Consider the following 18,328-nt stretch of genomic DNA (forward strand, 5'->3'; position numbering starts at 1 on the left):
TGTCGGCCAATCAGAGAGCAGATCTTGTTTTCACCTGGTCAAAGATCAGCCAATAAGAACAAGAGCGAGGTGTTCATAAAAATAATAAAGTCTACAAAAAGATAGAGAAGTCGGTAAGTTCATCATTAAATACATGCATTTGATTGTTTTTGTTGTATTATTGTCTATATTCCTGTAACTGTACAACTTTTTAAATTACACACATATTATAAATGATTTTGATGAAAAAGTGATGTAAACAATAGCAAGGGCTGACAGTTGAATAAATACATACATGAGTGTGAACTAGTTCCTCCCATATCTCCGCTCTGTCTAATATTTGTAACATTGATCCTACAGTTTGTTTAGTTCTCATGATGCCATGAATCCAATGTATCAGTTTATGGATTGAGTTGATTCCTGTGGGGACATACAGTGTGTTTGATCTGTCTTAGTGAGGAAAGGTTAGCACAGTGCTCTACAGTATCAGGAGTACCTTATGCATCTCCTCTTGGAAGAGACAACCTAGGAAACCCAGGCCAAGAGGATCACTTTGAAGCTCCAGTTAGAAAGGGTCAGGTTTTAAACCCAGGACCCATGAGTTGAGAACACTCACCACTACCTCAAGTATAAGCAGGAATAATAGCTATAACAATAGTTAAAGCAGCATTACGAGCAGTAGAATACATTCACATCTCTTTATTTAATCAGGACATTACATCCCATCTCATATCCTCCCAGGACGTCTCAATAACATGACAAGAAATGAGAATGACATAAGAATGCCATCACAGTAAAATAATACTATATAGTAGGATACTTCACTGTGTACACTGAACTGCTCCAGTACAGCCTATAAATACACATGCAACACACGTAGCTGGAGCATGATGTGTCGCCAAAGGGTCTCATTGTAATGGACAGACAGAAATCAGTCAGCTCCTGGTGCTGCTAAACGCCACCAGCAGGTGGCGGTAATGCGCCAAAAAGCGTCTTTTCAACCAACAGTAAAGAAGAAGAGCGAGGCCTAAACGAGAAGAAAACCTAGAAGAAGAAGAAGAGGAGGACGAGGGAACAGAAGGTAGCGTTATGTGGATGTGACTTCGCCGCATCCAGGCTTTTATCAAGTGTGGCCATGTCGCGTCCCTCCTCTACAGACTAGCAGTGATACAGAACTGGAGCTAGCTAACGGTAGCCTCGGCTAACTGCACTTCTCCCCGCCGCTTTGCACTGAAATGCGCTGATTTGATTTGCTGAACTATCGCGATCTAAGTTCAAGTAAACGTAACCACCAATCAGTCAACACGTTAACGGTGACGTTAGCAAGCGACATTCCTGAAAGCACCTAGCTACCGTTACGTGTGTTTATGTGTACGACTTCAGACAAGTTAGCGTACTGAGCTAACGCTGGGTAACGTAACGTCAGAGCGGTAAAGTTACGTCAGAGCGGTAAAGTAACGTTAGAGCTAACGTAACGTTAGTGGTAAAGTAACGTTTGAGCGGTAACGTAAGGTTAGACAGGTAACGTGAGCGCGGTAAAGTAAGGTTAGAGCTGTAAAGTAACGTTAGAGCGGTAAAGTTACGTCAGAGCGGTAAAGTAACGTTAGAGCTAACGTAACGTTAGTGGTAAAGTAACGTTTGAGCGGTAACGTAAGGTTAGACAGGTAACGTGAGCGCGGTAAAGTAAGGTTAGAGCTGTAATGTAACGTTAGAGCTGTAAAGTAACGTTAGAGCTGTAAAGTAACGTTAGAGCTGTAATGTAACGTTAGAGCTGTAAAGTAACATTAGAGCGTTAAAGTAACGTTAGAGTGGTAAAGTAAGGTTATAGCGGTAAAGTAACGTTGCGTCCTCTTACGTAACTTTACCGCTCTAACGTTACGTTACCTCTCAAACGTAGCTTAGTTACTACGTTAGTAACACTAGAGCGGTAAAGTTACGTTAGAGTGGTAAAGTTGCGTTAGTAACATTAGAGCGGTAAAGTTGTGTTAGTAACGTTAGTGCGGTAAAGTTGCATTAGTAACGTTAGAGCGGTAAAGTTGCGTTAGTTGCGTTAGTAACGTTAGAGCGGTAAAGTTTCGTTAGTAACGCTATAGCGGTAAAGTTACGTTCGTAACGTTAGAGCGGTAAAGTTTCGTTAGTAACGCTATAGCGGTAAAGTTACGTTCGTAACGTTAGAGCGGTAAAGTTACGTTAGTAACACTAGAGCGGTAAAGTTACGTTAGAGCGGTAAAGTTACGTTAGAGCGGTAAAGTTTCGTTAGTAACGCTATAGCGGTAAAGTTCCGTTAGTAACGTTAGAGCGGTAAAGTTACGTTAGAGCAGTAAAGTTACGTTAGTAACACTATAGCGGTAAAGTTACGTTAGTAACGTTAGAGCGGTAAAGTTACGTTAGAGCAGTTAAGTTACGTTAGTAACACTATAGCGGTAAAGTTACGTTAGTAACGTTAGAGCGGTAAAGTTACGTTAGTAACGCTAGAGCGGTAAAGTTACGTTAGAGCAGTAAAGTTACGTTAGTAACACTATAGCGGTAAAGTTACGTTAGTAACGTTAGAGCGGTAGCACTGTATGCGTCTGCGGCCATGTGGAGAAGACACGCGCTCCCGTTGGTTAGGGCCACATAGCTCACGCTGAGGCCCTGTATGAAGTCCTCCCTTTGAGGTTCATGTCATAATGTTTAGCTCGCGTTGAGCCTGTCTCTGTAATGGTTTGATGAAAGTTGTAATCCATAGTGTGTGTTCAGCTGCAGGATGGACATGTCCAGTAGACTGTTGGTGTTGCAGCAGCTGGCTGAGAGCTGTGGTGCCAGTACCGTCCAGCAGGGTTTCCAGCAGGTCTGGAGGCTGCTGCTGCTCTGCCTGCTCTGCAGACTCTGCTTCAGACTGGGTGAGCTGCACTAACTGCAAATCAGCCAGTAGGAGCCTTCACAGGAAGTCTCGTCTTTATTTCTCTCATGTGGATATAGCTGGAAGCAGGTTTGGATATTGTCCGTACTGACATAATGAGATAATGTTCCTTGCTCAATGCCTCTCCTATTCTGGATTTTCCCGGGTCCAGACAATCCAAGATTGTACTGTGATATTCTGCTTTTCATAATAGTTGGTAGATTTACCATGTCATACATGTTTATTACACCTGGACACGGATAGAATCGACACAAATTCAAGTCATTACCATGCGATGCATTTCAGTCAGATGTAAGCCTCATTAGGGAAAAGAGAAAGCGTTGGACTTGAATTTAATTCCTGTTGTCTTCCTGCTTGTGTTCCTTAGGAGGTGTGTCCACTGTGAAGCATGTAATGTCAGCGTTGTCTGGGATCTACGGCCTCTTCCTGTACTTTGAGCTGCACATGCTGTGGGTCCTGCTGCTCAGTGCGCTCTGTTACCTCGTTCTGCTCCTCAGCCGACGCTCCAGCAGCAGAGGCCTCTTCCTCTCGGTGGTCATCCTCATCTACCTCCTTGTTGGGTGAGAAAACACTGCAAAGAGCGCACAGTTTCCTTGAAACCGGAATTAATTGTTGGAACTGTCACATAGAAACAGACAAAATCCGTTGTCCTGGATGTGCTCATTGAGACAGTATGCCACTTGCACCTCCAACTAGTAGTGACGACATGCTTTGTCCTAGGGCTGCAACTAACGATTATTTTAATAATCGATTAATCGGTTGATTATTTTTTCGATGAATCGGATAAAAAAATATTTTTATCAAAAAAGCGTTCATTTCCAACCCTTTATTTAAAAACAGAAGTGACAGTGCAAAACATCTTCAGAAAGTGCACAAACAGGTTGTTTCTTGAACATCCCTGAGCTGTTAATTAAAACAACAAAATGGACTAACACTAAAAACATACACATCTATGCTTTACATCTGCCAAATGTGAGCCCTTTTTACTGTAATTGATCCCTCCAGAGGCTGCATTTACATACCCTGCTTTATCAATATGTATGAAATACTGGGACAGAGGGAAGCTGTACTGCTCCATATAGAGCGTCCTCTTCCTTAAACTCTTTCATTCTGGGTCTCTTATGACCACGACGTCACGTTTTTGGCTAAGCCCAACGACGTGATTTGCTTCATTCTACTTTGAGTAAAAAAAATAAAAAAAACCTGCAGCCAGATCCGCCGGTGAGCCGGTTTAACGGTAACGAGTGACAGCGTGAACTGAACCAGACCGGGGGGTGACGGCATGTTTCATCACGTTACGTTTTTTTACAAGCAAGACTGAACTGTAACGGAACATAACGTAACTTTAACGACAATACACAACCCAAACACGTTAGCTAACACGATAGCAAGCTGACTAGCTTCCATTAAAAACAAGTTTGAGGAACATGAAGACGCTGATTGGCCAAGACTCGACTTGTCAAAGATCTTCTATTTTTGAGAACATCACAACCTCAGCTTTTCTCGTGTCTCACTCCGATCTCAGAAACGCTGGCCGGCCAGTTGCTCTGCTCCGCTCTTTTTTTTCTTCTCCGCGACTTATTGCCTGACGTAATAATCGCGCGACACAACGAATCGATAATGAAATTCGTTGCCAACACTTTTGATAATCGATTTTATCGATTCGTTGTTGCAGCCCTACTTTGTCCACACAATGTGATGTAGTGCTGTAAACTGCAACGTCACTCTCGTATGCCGTTTATAGTTCCATTGATTGTTGAATCCACATCTGAACAAATACATTGCATCGGTTTTGATGTTGAGCGCACCATTTTAGTTCAATAGACATGGAAGTGTTGGTTTGTGAGTGAGGCTGTGTGTGCCAGCATTAGTGATGTTCTTTGTATTGGAGTTATACGACGGCATTGCTTATCGAGCGTCAACACTTCCTTTTGTAGTTTAACCATTTCCTCAGTAATTTTGTGTGAGTAGTCCTGCAAACCTACAAAGAATAAAGACGTCTTGTAAATTTGTTTTCTTCTTCATTTCAGAGAGTTGCATTTGATTGACATGGTGACCTGGCATAAAATAAGAGGTAAACATTCCATAATTTACTTTGAGAGTATCGTCACTGGAGTGTTTTTTCTTCTTGATTTTAATCTTGATTTCTACAACACCACAGTGTCCCCATAGCTACTACTTTGTGTCTGTCTTGGGTAAAGCTTCTCCGTTAGATGGAGAAAAAGAAGTTGCAGTATTGTTGACAGTTTTTTGAAGAGGATATAATACAAATTAATTAATCTTTAATGAATTCACTAAACTTGTTGCCTATCAATATCAGTATGGAAGTTTGTTAGGATCAAACAGCCATGTGCTGTTTCAACTCAATAAAACAAGGAATTGTACTTTTTCAATAATCCTGGTAGATGCCCAGTGTGTTTCTGAAGTCAGTGATGGTGCTTGTCTCTGTCTCAGGCTCTCAGATGGTGGTGGCCATGAAGGCCATCTCTCTGGCCTTTGACCTGGACAGGGGGACCGTGGGCAGCCTGCCCTCCCTGGCCGAGTTCCTGGGTTATGTTCTCTTTGTTGGCACTGTTGTCTTCGGCCCTTGGATCAGCTTCTCCACTTATAAGAACGCCGTTGAGGGCACAAAACTGGTGAGGAGTATATGTCTCCAGCTTCAGTGTGCATGCTATTCTTCATGTATGCTACTGTGGTGGTGATGAGGTGATTTGTTCCTCAGAGCTGGCGGTGGCTGCATAGCTCCTCTCTCAGCCTGCTGAAGAGTCAGCTCTGTCTGCTGGTCTCCACCTGCATCGCCCCTTACCTCTTCCCTTTGTTAATCCCCATCTATGGAAACGCAGTCACACAGAAGTAAGGCAAATCATCATCTAAATGGTCTTTCTCCTTCAAACAAGGTAGTTTTCCAATACTCTGGTTTATCAACATACTCTTTGTCTTTCTTTCCCTGCTTCCAAGATACATTTGAGAAAGGTAAGGCTTGTTCTCAGGGTTAGAGCTCCCATAAGTTTACTGCAGTAAGTTAAGAATAACTCATTATTACTTATTTGTCATACTGCTAGAAAGCATAAAGGTCAGTTTAAAGGTACTGTTTTTGATTATAGCACCAGTATGATGTTACAGTAATCCACGATTAGGCAAATTGACAAAACACAAACTCAAGGTCCACTTACTAGCTTTTGATGGAGCTTTCAGCTGAGTCTCAGTCTTCATCAATGAATGCAGATGGTGTCAACATGTGGCCTAAGTTTGTTAAAGGTGCTATATGCGAAAATTCAGAGCATTTCTACTGTCTCCGTATGGATCTCAACGTGGCGACGACTAGGCCAGCGGCTCGCACTAACAGTGCAAACCATGGCAACAGTGTTTACATGAGGGTGGGTGCTACACTGTGACCGACCGCATCAGCAGCTGTAGCTGCTGTATGAGAGGTCACGTGTACCAACATGCTCATGACTTGTGTATCTTTCCACTGAACATAGGTGTTTGCTGCTGTATTAATGATCTGAATATCACATAGAAACCTTTAAAGGACCATACTCGTGGGTTTGTACAATCATCCCATTAAATCCTATGTGCTTATAACTTAAAACGTCAATCGTCACATACATGCTATTTGACCTCTGCATTTGAGCAATAGTGAAAAGCAGCCGGAGAGCAACTTGGCTTTCCGTGTCTCGTTTAAGGATACTTCGACACAGGCGGGAGGGAATCGGACCACATATCTTGTGATTAAAAGTTGATCCGCTCAAGCCCCTGAGCCACATCACTGAAAAACATTTCTTACTTTCTCCCGATAGCGTAGTCATTTTTAAATGTTTTCCTCCCCTCCAGAGGCTCTTTGGTTCCAGTTCATTTTAGTACACATTAGCTAATGCTTCATTTTTTATTATTTTATTAGCCTTTATTTTACCAGGTCGGTCCCGTTGAGATACAATGATCTCTATAATCTTCATAACACAACACACGTCTTAATACGTCACACGTTTTCATTACTTCATATCAGAGTTCTGATTATGTTAAATCCAGAGTGATCTGGTGGTGCATTCAGGTGCAGAAGTCTGACTGACACACAGCGTTGCATTCATAAGCTTTGATGTTTGGAGACTCGGCAGGGAATCTAAATAATGATCATACATGAGTAGCATAAACATAAATTTAACAGTAAGTTTACTTGAATGGTCTACAACTTTTTTTTGATGACTTTAGAGTGAACGACCACATGAGCACAGCCCATAAACGCATTATACTGCTTTACCGAGATTAAAACCAAGGAGGACATGAGGTGAGCAGAGGGAATATCTTACCCAACCAATGCAAAAATATGGCGGCACACCTTCGGCAAATAACCTGCACTGACACAAGGTGTAAGCAGATGGTAGTTATTTGGCTTTTAAAGGGACAGTTCCCCCCCCAAAATCCAAAATATATATTGTTCCTAATTCCTGTTCATTCAAGCTTGTTTTGGTGTGAGTGTTGGAGGTATTGGGTCTTCCTTTATTCCTATTTAATGGAACTAGATTGTCCTCATCTTGTGATGCTCCAAAAAATACATTTAAAAAACATACTTCTTGACCTAGTTAGTCAAGATAATCCACATTATTGTTGTGAGAAGTTTCATGTAGGAACTCTTATCACACCAAAACTATGTAGATTGATAAATAGCACTACAGTGTACGGTCCTTTTATGTGGGAATAATCAGATTTCTTAATTGCCTTTAAGTAATCTGTGCCAGAGGAGCTCACTACTCTTAAACTCTATGTGGGTTAAGATGTCCTCTTAGTAGTTCTGGTGACCAAAGTGTTTGGTCTGGGAATCCAACCAAAGATCATGTGTGTGTTTGTCTTGTGTGGTGTCTTCACAGGTGGCTGCATGCTTATGAGAATGCAGTGTCCTTCCACTTCAGTAACTACTTTGTGGGTCACCTAAGTGAAGGCACCAGCATGCTGGCTGGTGCAGGCTTCACTGAAGAAAAGGACAACATCCAATGGTAAGTTCAGCTGGCTCTCTGAGTTCCGCCCCGATGCGCACAGACACGTGCGTGTGCACACAGGTGAGCACAGACACGTGCGTGTGCACACAGGTGAGCACAGACACGTGCGTGTGCACACAGGTGAGCACAGACAGGTGAGCACACTCCAACTAGCGGACAGAGAGCGTCGAAAAATATGTCACGTGAAAAACAGACAGCTATATCTGTCGATTCTTGGCATTTTGCGGTGCACTATTTTGGCCAGGAGAACTTTACATGCATTCAGTTGATGATAAAAGAGTTTTGAACACTCAGCTGCGCTATTGGCAAAGTTATCCTCTCTCTCACTGAACTAAGGAGTATGTTCTTTGAGTATTTTCTCCCGCTGGCTCTCAAAGAAGCTTTCTATATAATCTCAGGCAGCACACATTAATAGTTAATGTTATTAGTCAGGATGATGTTTACTTGCAGATGAAATGCGGTATAATTCCTCCATAATGCCGTGTTGACACCAAAAGAGTTGCGAAATATTCTCGCGAGTAGATTACATGTGAAGTCAATGGACAGACGCGAATGGTTGCGAAAAAGCGTTGCGAATATTCGCTTTTTCGCCGGAGTTGAAATATTTCAACTCAAAAAATTCGCCCGAAGCTGAGTTGCGAAAGCCAATCAAGCTCTGTCCGTCGTCACCGTCGTCCTGCCGTTACTGAATCAGACTGCTGGTCCTGAAGGAGCGCTGGAAGCGGCTTCATTCAGACACTCATTCTGGAGGAGTCGGAGCTGTGTGCGACTACGGATAATATTATGAACCGAGACACGGGGGTGTTCGTGGGACTTCCACAAGTATAAAGCAGAACTAGTGGTTATTTCAATGGTGGATGGCAGAAATAGTAACTGTTTTCACGGAGTAAAGCCACGGAGATACTATTAGAAATGGTTGTTATTCCTTCCATGGTGGATAGCGGAAATGAAAACTGTTTTACAGAGAAAGCCGCACCCCCTTTCCGCCGCGAATGGTTGCGAAAAAGCGAATTAACCAAGTAAAGTAAAGTCAGGCGAAAAAGTGTTGCGAAAAAACGCTGTTGGTGTGAACACTGCATAAGACTGGGTCATACTTTGCACCCACATACAGCATCAGTTGTGTAGTCTGGTGGAGGTGCCCCAGGTGACGAATTGCTTATGGTAATATTTCTCATACCTGCAAACTTCGTGTAGATCCGATCAGGGGGTCAACTGGCCGCCCAGCGTTTCAGCGTTAGGATGTCTACAGCGTCTTCATTTCCCTCTCACCAGTTTTTAATGGCAAGCTAGTCCGCTAGCTAACACGTTAGCTAACGTTGTTGGAGAGACAGAGAGTGAGATTACGAGTCCGTGGCAGCGTGTGGCGTCAGCCAGGAGAGCGGCGACTGAGCGGCGCTGCAGTTCTACCTACCGACACTTCACTACATATAAGGAGAGGACAATAGAGATTTTATCCAACTTTTATTTTAATTTAAAAACCGAAATGAGTTTCCTCTGGCCGGGCTACTGTTTATATCTAAGAGTTTAAGATCTACGTGTAGGAAAAAGTGTATCCAGTTAATTATAATCTATGTAGTTATGCTTATATATATAAAATTATAGTTATGCGGTTATAATCGCTGTCACACAGAGAGAGGTGTGCATGTCCAGGTTTACCTGGTGGAAACATTATTCAGTGTTCTAGACTAACAGTGACGTCTCCTCAAAGTAAAGTGATGTAACAGTATGACATAATATGGTCAAATAAAAAGGCTGGTACATTATACATATTATGGCATATAAGTGCAATGTAGTAGTAGCAAAGTGAAATGTAGTAGTAGCAAAACAATATTCAGTATAGTACAGCAGTATTGCATATTGTAAGTGATAAGTCTACAAAATACATTATATATATATATATATATATATATATATATATATATATATTACACACACACACACACACGCTACTGTTCAAAAGTTTGGGATCACTTAGAAATGTCCTTATTTTTCAAAGAAAAGCACTGTTTTTTTTCAATGAAGATAACATTAAATTAATCAGTAATACACGATACATTGTTAATGTGGTAAATGACTATTCTAGGTGGAAACGTCTGGTTTTTAATGAAATATCTACATAGGTGTATAGAGGCCCATTTCCAGCAACTATCACTGTGTTGTAATGGGACATTGTGTTTGTCATCGCATAGAAGACTAATGGATGATTAGAAAACCCTTGTGCAATTATGTTAGCACAGCTTAAAACAGTTATGCTGGTGAGAAGCTATAAAACTGGCCTTCCTATGAGCTAGTTGACTATCTGGAGCATCACATGAGTGGGTTCCATTATACTCTCAAAATGACCAGTGAGTGCGTGCGTGCGTGCGTCCGTCCGTCCGTCCGTCCCTTTTCACCATGAGTTTGCAGGTCTGATTTCTATTGGTAATATTAACACTTAAAATTATCATCAATACACTAAAAGTACAATGAAGGCACAGCAACTTTATGCCACTGTGGAAAAGTGTTCCTCTTGACTTGTCTATTTATTAAACCTGGTTATTAAAGACTGTTTGTAACCACCGTCGTGGACCCCGTTATCTCTGACTTGGGATTTAGGTTTTGTAAACCCAACTACTGCAAAGAAAGCCCGGCTCTGTCCAGCTTGCTTAGTAATACGCTCCTCTCTCGCAGGCTGCTACTGCTCGACAACAGAGAAAAGAAAGTCATCACATTTCTCTAAACACAGAGCCGATGGAGGGCTGACTGAGTAAACACCATATTCCCCAATGCTATGTATCTGTGCGTTATCATGCAGGGATATGAGTGTGGTGAAGCCTCTCGGTGTGGAACTGCCTCGCTCCATGGTGATGGTGGTGACGTCCTGGAACATCCCCATGTCCCGATGGCTGAAAACCTGTACGTCCTAAACTGCACTTTGAAACATTCTAGAAGGATTTAACACTGACTTGTCCATCACTCAGGGTTATTTACAAAAAAACATCCAATTAATTGAGACTTTTTAGTGGCCCGATCAAATGCAAAGGATTTTATTTTAAATACATATTGTAACTGTTTTTCTTAGTCATATATAGTCAAATGTTTTAGACTGTTAAACATACCAACATATTGTTAGTTGTTAGTTGCAGCCCTCTTGGATGTCATTGTCACAATAAAAGACAATAGTCTTGTATTTACATGATTTTTATACAAAACTTGTAGTAATTATGTTGTATTTACTGTGTTGTGTTCCATGTTCATCAGATGCCTTTAAAAACGCCATGAAACTGGGGACTTTTCCAGCCATCCTGGTGACATACACAGCCAGCGCCTTACTGCATGTTAGTAACATGATGCACACTTCTCTCCACAGCATTGGGGTCATTCTCAAATTCAATATGTTACAGTTATTATTTGGTTTGTAGAGCATCTGTTGTTCTCTCTGATCCCTGAATGAATTTGCCCAGAGAAATAGGAATGTGGGCCGTAGATGTTGAATGATTAACTGTCAATACTTGACCTTAATGTGCTGTTTGTTTTCTTCAGGGTCTGAGCTTTCACCTGGGAGCTGTTCTGCTCTCTTTGGGCTTCATCACATATGTTGAACATGGTACGAAAAACATATAAGCTTGTGGTTAACTGTTAATGTTGAATCATTTAATTGATCACTTTCTCCTACACAAACGACTGTACAAGATGCAGAAATTACATTTTGACTTCATCCAGGAATCAGGTTTCTCTGTGCTTCTAGTATGTGTGGTACTCTGTGACTACGGTGATGGTTAGCCAGTATGTTTCTCACACCTAAATGGTCATGGTTTATTTTTTATTTTGTTCATCCTCAGTTCTGAGAAAGAAGCTTGCATCCATCTTCAGTGCCTGTATCCTGTCCAGGCCCTGCTCCTCTGACTGCAGCCATCAGCACAAGAAGGTATAGCTTCAGCTGTGTGAGCGACGCTATGCAATGAACACACACAGACCTTCATCAAGGTATCAACCGAAACCTGTTGGTAATCTAGTTACAGGGTGCATGAAAGAACCCACCACGTGGTATTCAGTGTCAGAAGGGTACCCAAATTCTGCTGAGCTATCTTAGTATTTTAAGTGCACATGCCACGGTAGGGAAGGGTAAAGTGAAACTGTTTTCCATATCTATCTGGATTTAAAGTTACAAAAACATCAAAGATCCCCAGTTTGTTCCAATGAGACCAGGATGATGACCGGGATTGTTTGAGTTAGGTGCAATACATTTGGGTACATACAGGTTGACACTGCTCACACAGAACAGTATAGACATGTTTTATTTAATTTCAGCAGTGGCGGGCCATCAGGGCTTTCTAAGCCTTCTCTGCAGGCTTTGACAGAAAGTTCAAGTTATAGGTTTTTTATAATGTAATTGTTTTTCACAAACACACTACATGTATTATAATTATTTTTCCCTATTAGCTTATTTTCTCATTGCACAGCTCCTGTCTTCATCTGTTTCTCTGCCTCTGGTATGGCTTGCTTGGGAGCTGGTTAACAGCATCTTATCCAATCACATTTCACCTCTCTTTCTCTATGGAAGAGTAGCCTGGTTAAACTACATGAAGCAGCCTTCTAGAGTGTCTGATTCGTCACAGGGCCCGCGTGACCATTAACATGCACTGTGATTGGTCAGTGGGGCTCCTAAGGCTTTTACCTAGAACCTAGAATCTACCTTGAAGCTCAGGCTGAAGCCTGATAAACGGAAATTGCTGGTGGATTAACTGATGACGCCTTTTGCTCAGAGGGTTACGGGCATGTGGTGAGTCAACTGCTGGTTGTTGTGTATGTTTTTACATCTGCAGTCATATTTAATCATAAACAGCCACGGCTCTGTTGTTGGAGCCGGGGCTGGTCCCGCTACCTTTGGTGGTTGTCAGGGTGCTAGCTGCTGCAGCTAACGCTGACAACACTTTTTATCACACAGCCTCTCCCCTCACCACGCTGCAGCAGCTGCACCGGAGATGTCTTGTGTCTGCAGTGTTGCAGTTTTGTTGGATTGTTTCGTTATAACTAAATGTGACACTCACTCACACTTTCTAACTCCCGGGACACTTTTACCCCTAGTCTGGTACTGAAGGCCTAGCTCAAATGCATGGCCGGTCACTGAATTTCAGTGAACCTGTAGCCAAATGATTACCCTCAGGCCAAGAGCAATTGTACCAAATGAATCACACCCGTGGGTGAGCAGTCACCCGCTGCACACTATATGTATGTTGCACACCCACACACACCATCTTTCTATCCTTCCAGTCCTGGTATTGGTTGCCGATAATTGGACTTCCTTGCACCGCCTTGGCGTGTCACACTTTTGTTTGTTTTGTTTGCAGCTGACTATTAATGACTATTGTGCTCTTTGCGTGCAGGACTTGATCACATACTGACTTGTTAAGTGGGAGCTCTCTGCTGCACCGAGTGCTTTAGCTTTGGGGCTGTTGGTTTTCGCTGTAGACTGATAATTGTCCTCTTCGGTGGTAGGTGTTGGGCACTACACATTTTGCAGTGCTGTTGCCACCTATGTTTCTGTAATTAATTAATTAATTGAGGTTTCGTTTCTATTCTTTTGGTCTTAAGCAACAATTTTGTCCACTCTTGAACTGGCAGAAGATCCGTATGAAGCGGCAACTTGGCTGAGTGGGGTCAGTTCTGTGATCCAAGGGTGGACCTAATGCAAAGGCCCATTGGAGGATATGTCATCCATCGAATGCATGGCCGCAAATAGAAGCCGCCTTTTGGACCGCCCTTGCCAGGCTCCTCCATTTAGGCCTTCACATCCTGATGTCATGTCCCTTGCTGCCTTAGGCAATCTGGATAAGACAAACAGCTCCGCGCAGGTGGATATTTATGATAACGACGTTGAGATTGGCTCTGACTGGGGATAAAGTTCCAGAGGGACGGGGCTGCTATGGAGAAGGCTCCGTCGCCCCATGTCCGGTGCTTGGTCCTAAGTGGAATGGACAGGAGGTTGGCATCAGAGGAGCCGACGGGATGGAGTGTGGTGGTGGAGCAGGTCGGTGAGGTAAATTTAAGGTAGATGAGTTCAGGCCGCGTCAGTCCATCCACCAGCCTGGACCGTCTAGACCTGTGGCTGAGGACCTCCGGAGGGGCATGGTGGTCTCCGGTGGCCTCGTTTTGCAGAACAGTGCTCCTCTGGGATTGTGAGTCATGTTTTTTCCCCGCAGCACATACACAAGGTGTGTCTTCCTGGACATCGTGTTGAGGGTTGAAGTCTCCGTCCCAGCACGTAAGAGTGAGACCGCTGCCCTTGTGGTCTCGGTCCAACCGGGTTTACCTGAGGATCCTTTATCTTCCAGAGCCCCAGAATGTAGCAGCTGGTCTGCCGTCACAGGGAGGTCTTCACCCCTGTAGACTTTAGTGAGATATTTGTTGGTTTAAGGAGATTTTTTTTCACAGCAATAAACAATAGATATTAAAGATGACCTACTTAACTTCCTAACACTAGCTCCAAGCAGCTTATAATATATCATTTCAACTATTAATGGCAAACAAATTATCAAAGCAAGTATCTGAATAAAAATAAATGACAAATAAACTGTACTTGTATAGATCTTTTCAGAATTGGAATCGGAACCATTTATTGCCACGTATATTTTCACATACAAGGAATTTGTCATGGAGGGTGGTGCGTAACACTAAACAATAAACACAGTGCAAGAAATAGGAGCATGTTAAATTTACAATAGAATATAAAATGCACAGATAACAGTACTTTAAACAAGTGTAATGTGAAAGTGACATGTGTATTTAAATATGTAGTATGAAGGGATGTGCAGGGGACCCGGGCTCCGTTGATGAGCCCGACTGCCGGGAAGAAACTGTTCACAAACAGGATCCTGTAGGTTCCTAGGGAGTCCAGATGCTGGAGGATGTAGTGGAGGGCCATGTTAACAGCATCGTCTACAGACCTGTTGGCCCTGTAGGCGAACTGCAGGGGGTCCAGGAGTGGGTCAGTGAGGGTTTGAGGTGGGACAGAACAAGGCGCTTTTCTAGTCTTCCAACCTCTCAAAGCTCTTCAACACTACTTGTCATCCATTCACACACTGATGGGAGGAGCTACCATGAAGGTACCACCTGTCCATCAGGACTAACTAACATTCACACACTGATGGGAGGAGCTACCATGAAGGTACCACCTGTCCATCAGGACTAACTAACATTCACACACTGATGGGAGGAGCTACCATGAAGGAACCACCTGTCCATCAGGACTAACTAACATTCACACACTGATGGGAGGAGCTACCATGAAGGTACCACCTGTCCATCAGGACTAACTAACATTCACACTACGGGAGCAATTAACAGCAACTGTTGCCATTTGTAAGAGCTGATGCCATGGCCACCAAGACCGTTAACACTAGGTAATTACAAATTCATGACATTGAGTTTTCTGTTTGTGGATTCCAATGTTTTCCAAAAGCCTAATGGTACGTGTCCTGTAGCTTTGAAGAGTAACTTAACATCAAGTTGATAAACATTGTTTTGTTGGTTGCTCTGGTTGAAGTTTTCAGCATCACTGCTGGTTGTGGTCAGAAATGTGCTTTGCTGCACCTGTCACAGCACCCAGCAGTGATGTCACAGGGTCCTGGAGTACACCTCTACATCACTGCATCAAGGTGACAAGCTAAACCACTGGAAGTCAGCACAGATGTCCAGGGCTCTTGAGTTTAAAAGGGTTTAAAAGAATGAGAGGCACTATGAAGATATTCTTGTTTCTTCTTCTGGTCTGTAGGAGTATTGGGTGATGTTGCTGAACCTGGTTTTCAGCTTCCTGGCCATCTTCCACCTCACCTACCTGGGCTCCATGTTTGATCCTGGAGTTGACGAACAGGAAGTAGAGGAGGTATGAGCAACTTGAGGACTGAGTCCAAGGAAAAATGTATATTTCTTTGCCACATACGTGAATCCCAAACAAGATATAGTGCAGGACACAGTGGCTCCATTTTGAGCAATACAACGCCAGGAAAGGGAGGGACTACGGCCTTGGGGTAGCTGGAAGAATTGTGTGGAGTTTAATTGACTGAAGCTTAATACAAATAAAGTGAGCGACTGGTACTTGTGTTTGAGAAGCAAAGAGAGCAGCAGAGTGGTGAGTATGACATGACTGATGTACTGATGGAGTTAGTTTACAGACTGAAAGTATAATTTAAGTACTGAGGTTCTCTCTGCAGTTGAGATATGTTTACTGTTCAATTTTGGATTTTAATAGTTGTGTGTGTGTGCGCCACACACCACATTGACCAGGCCTGCACACAAGACTGAGAAGGTCTAATGAGTTGCATGTTCCATCCACCTGTGCTTGACTGTCACTGTCTGTTTGCAGGGTTACGCAGCCAGCCACACCATCCAGAGGTGGTCTGAACTAAACTGGGCAAGCCACTGGGTCGTGTTTGCCTGCTGGGTCTTCTACCGTTTAATTCAATGATGTCATGGGAGCAGATGGAAAGGCTGGCCAACACCAAATACTTCTTAATACAGTGATGTTATCTGATAGGACAAGGATCTGCTCAAGCAGAAAGGACTGTGGGACATGTGGAGGACAGCGTTTGTACTGAGGTGGTTTTCACAGACGTGCCCTGCTTTGGATGTGAAAATGGAGTTACTTAAAAAACCGCTTCAGACCTTGATGCAGAGTGAGAACACACCTACATGTATGTAAGAGCCCTGCAGAAAAAGGAGCGGGTGATTAGATTGCAATGACAATATGACTGGAAGAAGCCAGAAAGGACACTCTGTGTACAAGCTCCTAACAACCCAAAGCATCATGAACTTTTATTTGGAGTACTGTAGAATTAGTTGCATTATGGTTATGTTGGACAATGTCCGTGTCCAAAGACATTTCAGCAGTTTAGTATGCTTATATGCATTATTTTTAAAGGGTCCATAACTGTAACCGTTCATATGTTCTTCTGTTACAACGGAGTATTTTTGTTCTGCTGCTATTGTGTTTTTTGTATTTTTTCTCTCTTAAATGTTTCTGTAAATGTAAACAAACTCCTGGTTTGTGATTGTCTGCAAACAGCATAGTAACAGACTGACAGAGCCAGGATGTAACCCTGAGCTCTGGGTATTCTTATATTTTCAGTTAATCATAATCACCTACCTCAAACCCACTTAATAAAGTAAACAATCAATTTATAGGTACAAGTGTATATCATGGACCAGTGCTCCATATACAGTCTAGTGTGTAGGATCTGGTGGCATCTAGTGGTGATAAGTGATAAGTGGTGAAATATGATCAATTCTTTGATCCATTTCAGCCAATAAATGCTCATAAATTCGACATATTTTTTTAAGATAGCGTGAAACAGCTGTCTCCAGATAGGCCTTTTATGTAAAGATACACAACTCTACAATACATACAGAACAGAGAAAACCATCAGGCCCAAATGAACCACCAGTACTACATATCTGAGTTTACAGTGAGGCCCGTTGTGATCTGGTTTGAAAGACGATTTGAATTAGAGACAGACGGAGCAATACATTATCTCAAGGTCTCTGAGTCATCTTGGCATTAATGGTCAATAAACTCTACTTGTATAACTCTTTTCCTGTCTTCTGACCTCTCAAAGTTCTTAAACACTACATGTCATCATTCACACACTGATGGGAAGAGCTGCCCATCAGGACTGACTACGATTCTATCCCAATGCAGTCGTTTAAAGATGTTTCCACAGCAATATAAACTAGATATTAAAGGGGTAATTATGAGCTGTTTAACTTCCTAACACTTGCTCTAAGCAGCTTATAATACATCATTAACCCTCCTGTTGTCCTGACCCCAGACCCCAGTACATCCCGAGTAAACCAGGAAATATGGGATAAAAATATGGGCAGCACGCAATGCCAGGTCCAGCATGGAACATGCAAGTATACACTGACAAACCTGCTGGTGCGCTGTCAGAAAAAACAACCAGGGCATGCGAGTTGTCCTAGACAGAAGGTCTCCAGGGGAAAACGATCACCTGTGACAACTTCTTTACTTCACATGCCCTCGGCCTGCAGCTGCTGAAAAGAAAGCTGTGCATGGTGGGAACAGTACGGAGGACTGAGCTGAGCTTCCCCTGCACTGCTGTCAAACAAGTGTTTTAGCAACAGCATGCTCACTAAACTTTGACATATACCAGTCTGTGACGATCTATCAACACGTGACCCTGATCTTTAACTACAGTCAGAATAATTGCTAATTTAATTCATTTTTTACTCATAAACAAGGTCAAAGTTCATGTAAATGAGGTATTATTGGCCTCAAATTTAAAATGGAATAAAGAAATGCTCTGATTGTGTTTGAATGAAGTTGATATTAAGGTGTAACCCAGAATTGTGGGAAGTATCCACTTTATATTCTTTAAATAACAGTCAAACCAGACGGGGTCATGTTTAACCCCAGAGGACAACAGGTGTGATTATTTGCTGCCATTAGAAACATTGT

General features: G+C 42.7%; 1 protein-coding gene across 1 annotated transcript; it reads left to right on the plus strand.

Annotated features, from left to right (window-relative positions):
• Window positions 1-3,310: 3,310 nt before the first annotated feature.
• LOC306743698 (protein-serine O-palmitoleoyltransferase porcupine-like) lies at window positions 3,311-17,438 on the plus strand. Its single transcript, XM_079226245.1, has 11 exons — window positions 3,311-3,441; window positions 4,912-4,955; window positions 5,336-5,517; window positions 5,604-5,734; window positions 7,747-7,872; window positions 10,670-10,770; window positions 11,116-11,192; window positions 11,398-11,461; window positions 11,697-11,782; window positions 15,629-15,739; window positions 16,220-17,438. Exons 1-11 carry the CDS (start codon window positions 3,326-3,328, stop codon window positions 16,319-16,321), a joined length of 1,140 nt encoding a protein of 379 aa, XP_079082371.1. The 5' UTR covers window positions 3,311-3,325; the 3' UTR covers window positions 16,322-17,438.
• The last annotated feature ends 890 nt before the right edge of the window (window positions 17,439-18,328 follow it).

The sequence above is a fragment of the Taurulus bubalis genome (assembly GCF_910589615.1).
Source record: "Taurulus bubalis genome assembly, chromosome: 11".
Taxonomy (NCBI): Eukaryota; Metazoa; Chordata; class Actinopteri; order Perciformes; family Cottidae; genus Taurulus; species Taurulus bubalis.